This window comes from Mastacembelus armatus, chromosome 16, assembly GCF_900324485.2.
Source record: "Mastacembelus armatus chromosome 16, fMasArm1.2, whole genome shotgun sequence".
Lineage (NCBI taxonomy): Eukaryota > Metazoa > Chordata > Actinopteri > Synbranchiformes > Mastacembelidae > Mastacembelus > Mastacembelus armatus.
In genome coordinates, this window is record NC_046648.1 from 21,144,185 (window position 1) to 21,156,196 (window position 12,012).

The 12,012-nt window shown below is 40.3% G+C and overlaps 1 protein-coding gene across 1 annotated transcript in view; it reads left to right on the forward strand.

Annotated features, from left to right (window-relative positions):
• pear1 (platelet endothelial aggregation receptor 1) overlaps positions 1-11,989 on the forward strand; it is a 40,174-nt gene extending 28,185 nt beyond the window's left edge. Inside the window, exons 7-23 of the mRNA XM_026316623.2 lie at positions 782-884; positions 1,243-1,379; positions 1,821-2,033; positions 2,955-3,129; positions 3,302-3,422; positions 3,583-3,746; positions 4,187-4,289; positions 4,710-4,862; positions 4,984-5,115; positions 5,277-5,408; positions 5,674-5,796; positions 6,083-6,301; positions 6,644-6,753; positions 6,936-7,062; positions 7,780-7,842; positions 9,390-9,584; positions 10,110-11,989. Of these exons, the coding sequence (XP_026172408.1) occupies positions 782-884; positions 1,243-1,379; positions 1,821-2,033; positions 2,955-3,129; positions 3,302-3,422; positions 3,583-3,746; positions 4,187-4,289; positions 4,710-4,862; positions 4,984-5,115; positions 5,277-5,408; positions 5,674-5,796; positions 6,083-6,301; positions 6,644-6,753; positions 6,936-7,062; positions 7,780-7,842; positions 9,390-9,584; positions 10,110-10,255 (2,416 nt within the window). The 3' untranslated portion in view covers positions 10,256-11,989. The remainder of the gene's footprint in view (positions 1-781; positions 885-1,242; positions 1,380-1,820; positions 2,034-2,954; positions 3,130-3,301; positions 3,423-3,582; positions 3,747-4,186; positions 4,290-4,709; positions 4,863-4,983; positions 5,116-5,276; positions 5,409-5,673; positions 5,797-6,082; positions 6,302-6,643; positions 6,754-6,935; positions 7,063-7,779; positions 7,843-9,389; positions 9,585-10,109) is intronic.
• Positions 11,990-12,012: the final 23 nt, after the last annotated feature.

The window sequence follows — 12,012 nt, forward strand, 5'->3', positions numbered from 1 at the left end:
AACACTAAAATCCATGAGTCATCTGTTGCACCCTGTTTTTAGTTGCCCCTGAGGATGAGTAAGAAATGAAAATTCTTCCTCACTAGATATTAGTGGAAACTCTTATACTGCCAATGTGAAAGCACACATCACTTTGAGCTACATAAAAATGGGGGCTTGGCAACACTGATTATGGGATAAAGCTCCATGATGAATTGTGAATATCTGAAATCTGTCCATGTTTTTCCATCCCCAGGGTGTATTAGAAAATATAATATCAAAGCATTTATAAAACACATAGTTTAAGCCAAGAAATCTGATTGGTCAAAGACACGTTCCAACTGTGTTGATGATTCCCACAAAGCTGCTGTACTGCCAAGTCTTACAGTCATGCAGGAGCTACTGTATTATTTAGGTTTTCATTATCTTTTTTTTTTTTTTTTTTGCCATTTTTTCTATTATAAATTTACTGGCGGGTAGTTTAGGAGAATATAATTGAGCTGCATACACTGCTAAATGTTTGCCTATAAGATCAACTGTGTGGTTATTTGTGTACACAATTGCACTGTAGGGTTATGTGATTACAACTTTATTTTTAGGCTAAATTGTTATGGAATAAAGTGAAAATAGATACTCAAGTATAGTATAATTTCTGATTACAAATAAATACAGTACTTGAGTCAATGTATATAGTTACTTTCTGTGACAGACTGTACTCAGAAATGTCCCAGAACACTTGGGAGTGTGGTTAACTGAAGGTGTCCATACAGTTATTAAGCATCTTCTCTCTTTATCTTTACAGTTGTGAGAAGGCATGTCCAAGAAAATGCCAGGCACGGTGCTCCTGCCAGAACGGTGGTATTTGTAGGGGCAAAGGGATCTGTGCTTGCCCCCCTGGATGGACGGTACTTTTATATTTACACTGGTGCTAACACTATCCCCTCATGTTATCCACTGGGGTTGCCAGATTGTAAATGAGCTCATGTTATGTTCCAGCTGACTCAAAACTTTGCACAAAGTCTCTTTTTACTTTAGTACTGACATTTTATTCCAAAGGCAACCTAGCATTTCTGGTGACAGGCAGATGCACGATTTTCCACTAATGTGAAAATTTTATGAGGTTCCTTTGTTATCAGGAAACATGCATGAGAGAAGACATTATTGTGGTCCCATCAGAGAGCAAAGGTTTTACAGTGAAGCACTTGTATTCATTTGTTAGTGCCATTTCTGCTCTTCAATTCCCCCCCCCCCGTTGCTCTGCAGGGTGCAGTCTGCACTGAACGATGTCCCGAGGGAAGGTATGGACCAAACTGTGCTGAGGAGTGTGTCTGCCACAACAGAGGCAAATGTGATCCTGAAACTGGGCAGTGTCAGTGTGCTAAAGGTTTCACAAGTAACAGGTGTGTATGTGTGTGTGCATCATTGGAAGTGAAAAAATGAGGAGTATGACTTTTCTTGTTTTTTCTGTGCATGCAGCATTCCCTTTTATAGATTCTGAACTATCATTAATGTCTGATATAGTCACTGACAATGTCTCCCTCCACTGTAAGTGGAAAAACACATGCAAACACAAAACTGATAAATTTGAATTGTGAATTTTTAGTTACCGAAAGCCTGGTGAGGTGTTTGGCATACATTTATACATACATACATTTGACCTCTGATATAAATCATTGCAAACTGGTGTTTGCTGTATATTTATGTCACAATGTATGTTTTTGATCATCTAACCATTACAACCATATCTACCCATAACCATAACCATATCTAACCATAACAATTTATACAAACTATTTGATGAACACTTGGGCTAACTATTTAACCCTCTGATCTGCCGTCAGGTGCAATGAAGAGTGTGCTGCAGGCACTTACGGTCAGGACTGTAAAGGTGTGTGCGACTGTGCTAACGGTGCACGCTGTTACAACATTGATGGAGGTTGCCTCTGTGAGCCGGGCTTCAGTGGTCCACACTGCAGGGACCGGATGTGTGCATCTGGCAGATATGGCATACACTGTGAACACACATGTCTCTGTCTGGAGAAACACACACTCAGGTGAGTGGGAGGACATCAGGAGACAAAACAAGAGATTTAAAGTATACAAACATTTCTCTCAGGCAAAACACACAAATAATAAAAATATGATTAAGATAAACCTAAGCAAGTTTTCTAACCCTTGTCACATATGCACTGTCCGTTCACACACTGGCCCTTGTCTTGGCAATTATTGGGGCAGGACAGCTCACTGCAGTCTTCACCTTGGTATTCTATGTCACATACACATTCTCCTTATGTTCCAAAATTATACAATCTGAGGCAAGCTAGTTAGCTACTGGTAGATCTGACTATATACACATAGACCTTAGCTCACTGACGCCTATGGAGCCTGCCCTGGTTTGACAGTTTTTTTTGTTTGTTTTTTTTTTTAATTTGAAGGCTGTCTTGTAAATAAACAAGGAGTAATGAAGGATGCTATATGTTTATAAAAAATTTCTAACAAAGTATGAACTCACCTTTGCAAGGCTCAGGCTCATTAGGTTTTCAAGTCCTCAATACTTCATGCTTGGGAGCCTGGTGAGCTTAGTGCTGTCACGTGTCTGTCAAATGACTACAAGTAAAGCTACGTTGGCTTAACTGCTGCTTAGCTGCTTTTGCCAAGCAACTTTTTTGTAGTTTTTGTGAAAGATGAAGTCATTTACTTAAATAGTTGTTTTAAACTTAAAGCAGATCAACCCTCAATTGTTCACAAAAATGTAAACATTTGAGGGTTGATCAACTTCGTTTATATTATCTGAATGCTCTGATTGAGATTATGTCAAAAATATCATACCTATTATTGAATGAATGAACACACTGTTTTTGGGTTTGAATTTTGTGTGTAAGTGTATGTGGGTCTTTGGCAGTTAGTGGTTTCGTACTGCTCTATTGTGTTTTTGTTGCAATTTCATCATCTTTGCCTCTGTTTACATTGTGCAGCTGTCACCCAATGAAAGGAGAGTGCACATGCCAGCCAGGGTGGGCAGGACTTTACTGTAACGAGACCTGTGCTCATGGTTTTTATGGTCATGGCTGCCTGGAGCCATGCCTTTGTGTAAATGGAGGCATGTGTGATAGCGCCACCGGCCAATGTCAGTGTCCACCCGGGTTCACAGTAAGTAGTGGCAATTAGCATAACTTTAATCAATTAAGGTTATGGATCAATGACATTTTCTCCTTTAAGTAATGATAAACAGTAGTTATAATATCTAAAGACACACCCTATTTGTACCAGATGTGTGATGTTTACTGTGCTTCAGGGTTAATGCTATTTTCTCTCATTGCAGGGGCTTCACTGTGAGAATCTTTGCAAAAGTGGTACCTTTGGTAAAAACTGCTCCCTGGAGTGTGGCTGTAAAAACTTTGTCGACTGCTCACCTACCGATGGGACCTGCTTCTGCAAAGAGGGTAAAACATACACACAAAAAAGGGATTTTATAAAGAGGAGGTTTTTAATATTTGACCTGATGACAGGTTGATGAATTAGACGCATGCATGGAGCAAAACTGGGGAAATATCTTTCTGTCAACCATGCAAACAGGGCTAACGGTCGTTTGTGGTTCTGCAGGCTGGCGAGGGCAGGACTGCTCCACTCCCTGCTCTGAGGGAACCTGGGGCCCAGGATGCAACGCCACATGTCAATGCGCCAATGGGGCAAAATGTAACCCTGCAGATGGATTGTGCACCTGCACAGCCGGCTGGCAGGGAGCACGCTGTGACCAGCCATGCCCTGTAAGTGCCTGGATATACAGCAACACATTTTAGAGTCACTTGTTTGTTGCTTTAGTGTAAACAAATATTATAGGATTAAAATAAGATATGTTTTGTTAATTATTATTCTTATATTATACTATATTAACTATATTTACTAACTGTCTTCAGTTAGTTAAATACACAAAACGTAAGTGTGATAATTATACAGAAGATGTCAGTTCTGATTGGGCAGTCTGTAGAAGTGTTGTCCAGCTTTTCATCCCTTACCTCACCCTCTATATGCTTTAATCTGTGTTTTGGACCTGTACCACTCTTGTCTTTGCCATGCCAACTCACCAGGCTGTCTATACAACAACACTGCCAGTGTAGTATTTTGTCTGACTCTTACTAAGCTGGCTGAATGTTGAAGAGATTCCCCTGACAATTCTTTGCCCATTGGCATTTGTTCACATATGCAGATGGGCACGTTTGGGCCAGGCTGCCTGAAGAGGTGTGATTGTGTTCATGCTGAAGGCTGCCAAGCTACCACAGGGGAGTGCCACTGTTTGCCAGGTTGGTGGGGTAAGTGATGATGTCCTCCTGGTGTCACTGCCAGCTTGGCTTTGGTTTCACAGATAAGTCTGATCCAATAGAAATGAGTGAGCCACAGGTTTCTGTATTTTTGTACATTAACTTAAAATTACTGTCAGCCATTCTTATGTTATAGCCTACTTAAGGTTTTGAGGTTGTTATGGTTGATGTTCCTGCATACTTTTGTTTAATTTTAAATGTTTTAATTAGTTCAATAATCCATATAAATGTTTGTTCAGCATTGTAATACAGCTGCAAATTTGTTCTCTATTCTCCATTTTTGGTGATTTCAAGGATTCTGACACTAAACATAAAATATAGTCTGCTGCTGAACAGCAACCTTTTTAAAGAGTAAACTGTTTTAACAGCACAGATTTACTGCTTCATTCATCATTCTCCATTTTTTTCCAGGTTCCCGCTGCAGCGACCCATGTTCAGAGGGCCTGTGGGGCCGCCACTGCAACCAGACCTGCTTCAAGCATTGTCCCAACAGTGACACATGCTTAAGGGAAACTGGAGCATGTGTGTGTCGGCCAGGCTACTGGGGAGTCACCTGTCAAAACAGTTAGTGTTGCTATCAGCCTTTTGAGACGCAGCAAAAATCAGATCAAATCAAAACCAGAAGTGTACAGGATTTACTGTGTGACATCTGTTTTGACTCACTCTTTATTCCTTTGTCTCTCAGAGTGCAGAGTAGGTATGTATGGAGAACAGTGTAGTATGTCCTGTCCATCCTGTGGCCAATCATATCGCTGCCATCATGTAACAGGAGAGTGTGACTGTCTACCAGGATACACTGGACCCAACTGTGATCAAGGTTTTCATTTACATATGCAAATTGTCTAAAATTATTGAACCTTTTTTCTTTTTTAATATTAAATGATATTTAATGTGTAAGAATGTGACAAAGATGCTAGAGAAATGTCTAAACATTTAGTCCTAATATAAGATAGTACAGTGACATTGTGTGTGTTTCAGTTTGTCCAGTGGGCTACTATGGCAAACAGTGCTCAGAAGTGTGCGTTAACTGTGCCAACAACTCCACATGCAACCAGCGGGATGGTCACTGTGAATGCTTGCCTGGTTGGACTGCTACCGACTGCTCAATAGGTGAGTGAAACATAAAGCAATTGGCAAAGTGCATTTTCCAGAGCTTTTTCTGGATGCTTTGCACTGTAGAATCTAATATGTTTCCTGAACTAAAACCAAATCTAATTTAGGCAGATTAAATTGAATCAAATTTAAAAGAATATCTGCTTGTAATCAGAATTGCACTGGATTCTGAATAACAAGTGGATTATTATCTTTGCACAATAGATAAAAATACATGTTTACAATGTCTAATATTTGTATGTTATGTACCTTTTGTTTCCAGCATGTAGTCCAGGACGGTTTGGTCCATTCTGTGCTCAGACCTGCTCCTGTCAGGCAAACCTGATCTGTGACCGATTTACTGGGGACTGTATCTGTGAAAGTGGAGGAGATGACTGTAAACAAGGTATAGACACAAACAGGGCTTCACATGACTATAGGTGATAATACATTATCTTTTATTGATTTTGCACAGCCATCTGCCTTTCATCCTTCTCATATATAAAACTTCAGTAAATGAATTCAGTCTTTTTCCTGAAAAATGTTGCATAAAAACTTCATGTCACCACCTTGATATTCCATTGGCAGCTCTGTAGCCTCTATGGCTGTGCTTGTTCCATCTCAGAGGTGGAAAGTTAATGAAAGCTGCTTCAGTTGCTGCACTTGAGTCCTTTTTCCGCCCCGTTTAACAGAGACGTCTGAGCAGTCAGGGAGCGTTATGGTTCCTCTTCCTCCGGGTGAAAGAGAGTCATGGGGAGCCATTGGCGGCATCGTCGTGCTCGTCATACTGGTGGTCCTGCTGCTGGCTCTGCTGCTGCTCTATCGGCGCAGGCAGAAGGACAAGCAGAACAACACGCCCACAGTCTCCTTCTCCACCAGCCGCACTGTCAACTCTGAATATGCTGTTCCAGGTACACACAAGATATTGGCGACAGGTCATATGCCATACAGCATGTCAATGTCACATAGTGTATACATGTAATCTGTATCTTTTCTAACACATTATTATAGAACAGCACAACATGTTTAATATAAAAAAAACAATGAAATATATTTGAATCTAGGATGTGTTTTTAATCACTGTCAGTAATAATTTGAATTACTTTAAAGGTCATATAATGCATTTTATAAGCATTCTTTTATTCCAATATTCTTGTGTTTTTGTTATTAGAGTCCTATAGAGATATGCTTTATTAACCCCGAGGTAGTTTAAAAGCAGCAGATGTGATACCATGTGTTTGCTTTGGCTACAGATGTTCCTCACAGTTACCACCACTACTACTCTAACCCCAGCTACCACACACTGAGCCAGAACAGGCCTCCTCTGCCGCACCTCCCCAACAACCACGACCGCACCATCAAGGTGAATGTCAGCTTTGTTACACCACTTCAGCAAAACAGTCAGGCATCACCGAAGTGCAACAGATGGAAATGGATTCAGGGTTGTGACACGATATGACACTATAAGAAGTGGAGCAAGCCTTAGCATTTTAGCACCGTCTTTGCATTGATGATTCTGATCATTATCATCTGCCTATCATACAGAACACCAATAACCAGCTGTTCTGCAGCGTGAAAAACATGGAGAGGGAGAGGCGAGGTCTGTTCGGGGTTGAGAGCAACGCAACTCTCCCTGCAGACTGGAAACATCACGAGCCCCACAAAGACTCAGGTCTGTTGTGCTGACTGCCCAGTAGTTTTTTTTAAAATCCATTTACTGAAGGCACTTCGGCAGAGAGACGTGAAGCTGTAGAGTTAAATGAAATGAGTGGATTAACATTTACAAGCCAATAAAAGTAAGCAGTTGGTTTTGTGACCTTCTGACCACAGCTATATAAAAATAATCACCTCAACCTTAAACATACTCCTAATGCAACCTTCTACTACATTATCTTCACCATTTTTTTTATTCTGAGTGTGTTTAACAATTAAATAATCATTCTGAAAAACACTCGATACCAGCAGAAAATATCAGCTCTCAGCAGCTGCAGTTAGAAATACGTGCCTTAGTAATGGCCTTCAAAACCTCAACTATAACAAAATATTCTCACCACAAAGGAGTATAATTGTAGAGAAATTTAAGTCAGCGTCACACAACAATAGAAAACATGTGAAGTGCTTTTTATTTATATATATATATATATATATATATATATATAATCTACAGGAAAGTCTGTTTGGTTTGGACAGAAAATCACTCTACTCTCAGCAATGCACATTTAATATGAGGCTATAAAAAAAATAAGCACTTCATAAAAAGTGATAGCTGCATTGTCGGTGTTCACTCACCTGTTACTGGTTTTGCAGTTTTTCGAAGTGGCGTATCTGCTTTTGATTAGTGTGCCATAAATGAAATGAAGATGCCAGATTTGTCTTTTATCGTTTACAGGAGCTTTTGGAATCGATCGGAGCTACAGCTACAGCGCCAGCCTCGGAAAATATTACAACAAAGGTAGATTATCATCCTATTTTCCTATTGTTTTACCCGCCTTCAACTTAATACACCTAACTGCATCTGCATGCTACATAAAACTCCACAATTACATGAATAGTAGCTACAACCTTTAGTTTTTGTTATACACCCATGAAGCAAACTGAAATGACTGAAATATCTTACAACTAAGCTAATTAGATTTCAGTGGATGCAGTGCAATAAAACGACGTACACATTCATAGTCCCCAGATGATGCATCCTAATGATTCCTTGACTTATCTTGCATTATCTTATTATATGAAAATTAAATTTGAATTACACAATACAACCAAATACGTGCAGACAAATTCCCGACACAGCTTTGTGTTTCATGGTCATTAGTAAAAGTTAGTAACACTCAGGTAAGATAATTAATGTGGTAGCTAAACAGTATACCTGCCCAACCTTTACACAGAGCACTGCTATGCTATGGCGCTATGATAATAAGGTGACTTATGTTTCTTTTTACTTATTATTATCATTATTGGTACAAATTTTCTGTCTATAACACGGTTTTTACCTCTGCTCGTGATGAAGGTCGAAATGGCCGGTGACCCCTCCGGTGCCGCTGATTTAATGTGCTAAGTCATGTCATTTCTCCCACCGTGTCCGAAATTAAAACCAGGGCGAGACACTTTGCAAAAGGCGGGGACATTGTCAGTTTGGCCCCGAGATATGGGGATAAATTCTTCCGTCAAGCTGTTTTAAGTTTAGACATAAATTTTCACTTTTTTTCGCCGGAGCACGACCTGAGTCTTCTCCCATTTCTACCTTCTTTCAACTTCCCGCGTCTTTTACCTGCGCAGATACCAACTGCGCAACTGGGTTGCAGATTGCCAGGTTGAGGTCAAACATGAGTTGAAGTTTGTATGATGTGTCCATTGTATGAGCAGGGCGCGTCTCATAGAAGATCTGGCAACTGGACAAACTCATGGTGCCGCTAGTTAGTGCCAAGATGTCCTCTCGAACTTCTCAAAATGTACCTGCAGTGGCACCTCTGGCTGGCACCTTTGGGTTGCATCGGTCTGTGCCACGATTTGACCCGTTGTAATTGTTGTATCCCTATGCCCAAAGCTGCTAGCATGGCTGAAGATCCTTGTTTTCACTGTTGTTAACACTGTGACCACTGAGTCCATCCATCCATCCACCCATTTATCAATTATCTATACCTGCTTATTCCTATTTAGGGTCATGGGGATCTGCTGGAGCCTATCCCAGCTTCTTTGGGTGAAAGACTAGTACCATTAAGACCACACAACGTAATATATTGGGTATCAAAATGTCACAAACTGTTTTGGATTTGCTAAAAATGATTTACAGTAGATAGTCACAATATTTGACTGTCCATCACCATCTACACCTATCGAATGCAAAGGTCACGCTGAGAAATCATAACTCACAAAGTAAAAGAAATCTTGGAAAATGTGCCAATGATGCTTTAAAGGTTACAACCTAGACACATGCACCTGCGCATGTTCTTCAGATGTGTGTTAACGTCTCTGGGCTTGTGTCCTGTGTGCTGACAGAACTGAAGGACACAGTGGCAGTGAGCAGCAGCTCTCTGAACAGTGAGAATCCCTACGCTACCATCAAGGACCTGCCCGGCCTGCCACTCTGCCCTCCTGAGAGCAGCTACATGGAGATGAAGTCGGCCATGCCCAGAGAGCGAGCGTACACCGAGATCAGCCCACTGCCGTTTAACACAGCCACACTACGCAGAGGTGAGCACCGTTTCAGTCCTCCAAACTAATGGGGTTGGCTTTTTCACAACCATTAGTCCACATGGTCAGCAATAGAAAAAAGATCAGGTAGTTAGAAACAGACAGAAGATCAGTGGGATAACAATATGCTCAACGAGCCTGGGCCCTGTGATTGTTTTTAAGGCTTTAACCTAAAAAAAAAAAAGATTTTCAGCCCCTGAATGTATGTAATTCCTGATCTGGCTGCTTATAAGTTAAAGTCTTTATTCTGAAGAGACATTAAATCACATATCCTGCAGATTTAAATTCATATTGAGATTTTGTTTTTTTTTTTCTATCATTTGTGTTGAATTGACAATTCCTACTTACTTACAGTCCATAGAGCTGATTCATGTGCACAGTGAGGAAAAACTAAAGATGGACCAGTTGTTGAAAAATAAAAATTTGATAATTTCAGGGAAAAATACTGAAAACATCACCCTGACCATCGCCCTGTGTTTGCTAAATGAAGTTGATCTCAGTCTGTTTGCCACCTCTTCCCCTCAGAGCGTCAGAGTTCCCTCGGCCACGCTCCACACGAGGACCCCCAGAGCCACTATGACCTCCCAGTGAACAGCCACATCCCAGGACACTACGACTTGCCGCCTGTCCGCCGACCTCCCTCCCCTTCCCCGAGAGGAACAACTCAGTGACAGGCACAGCAGCTCAACAAGTTTCCCTCCTCTGCACTTTGGGGATGATTTCAGGCCTGTGCTTGTTAAAAAAAAAAAAAAAAAAAAAAAAAGAGCAAATATTATGCTCTTCTCTGACAATCAGAGCTGTAGACCACCCACAGAGCAGAAGTGAGGTGTCTGTCCCACTGAGGAAATACTGTTAACAGTGGATGCCACCATTTCAGCTAAACGCTGCCCCTCTGTGGGCTACAGTGGTACTTGCTTCACCGTCACAGACTTGTCATCCAGACTGGTGAGCCAGCAGGCTGTGGTGAGAAAGGCTGAACTGTGGTGACGCCAGTGGTGCTTCAGCTTCATTCAACTCCCATGGGAAAAATGCCCCAAAAGACTTTATGGTTCAAAGCAGAAACTTGGAAATGTTTTTGTTTGAACGCATCTAAACATGCTGTAAATGAGGTTTTCCATTGTTTTTGCTTGCTACTGATCAGCATGTTTAAAGGGCCACTTTTATCAGAAATCAAACTCTGTCCTGTCAAAATTGACACAAGGTGTAATTGTTTTTGCTTTGCTTTTTTCCTGTTAAATTGAAATATACTGAATCTATAAACTCTACCAAAATTTTTTCAACAGGCAGCTTTGGATCATTATCACAGCTGAATGTTGATTTCCTTTTACCTGTTAATCTCACAAAAGAAAAACATTTTAAAGATGCCCTCCTGTAGAAATAAGTTCATGTTTAAAGCAAAATAATTGCTGTAAAAAAAATCCTGCTCTTGTATTCTGCTCTCTCTTTCTTTCAAATATTTGCATTTCAGGAATCTGAAGAATACTTTATTTCTCCAAAGTACCAAACATTTGTTTACTGACTAGGAGCCAAGTTGAACAGTATAATCTTTTCCAAATGTGGCATTTAGAGGCACGAGCGCTTATGTCCTCTGTTTGTGTAAACACACATAGTTCAGTCATTGCTGCTGTTAGACAGAAACTTTGTAAATACAAAAATATATTGTTAGCCTCACATTTATGGAGAATAACTGCCAGGTTTTAAGATGAGCATGTTTTTAAAGGGTTTTTGGGAAAAAAGATCATTCACGTTTGCTTAGTGAGTAATACCAAAAGGTCAGTTTAAGCACAAACACAGTTTTTGTTGTGAAACTGAAACTTACTCAAAACTGCCAAGTTGTATACATACTGTAGACACTTATTTGTCCAGTCTTTTTCTGGAACCCCTTTGTAGAAAAAACACAAAAAGCTGAAGAATTAAACTTGTTAGTGCTGGGAGCCTCACAAAAGGAAACATCCATTTGTCTTCATGCCCCTGGAAAGCAGGCAGAAATGTGATATTTAAACCTGGATAAAACAATCTAAAGCATGATTTTTGTAACATGACTGAACCAACCAACTGTTCTGTCACAGCTGCACAACAAACTATTAAAATCATTGTACCAGGTTTCATTTGCTTCAAAATGTTTTAAAGCAGTCGAGGTAGGCCTACTGTTAAGCAGGCAATTATTTCTACATACTTGTCAACTAATGTCTTGTGTGGCCTCTAAACATTGTAATTTCAGAAATGCTGAAAGGTGTTGTTTTCTTTTAATACTGGACCTAAAGGTCATTACTCCTGCCAACCCCAGTGTACCACAGAGAATGTATAGTGTGCTTTAAATGCTATAGTTTTTTTTTTTCATATGGTGATATATTTGTGAATGTAACCATACCATGTAAATAAAAATGGCTGCTTTTCAATGATAATTCTGAATGATGGTGTACTGGAA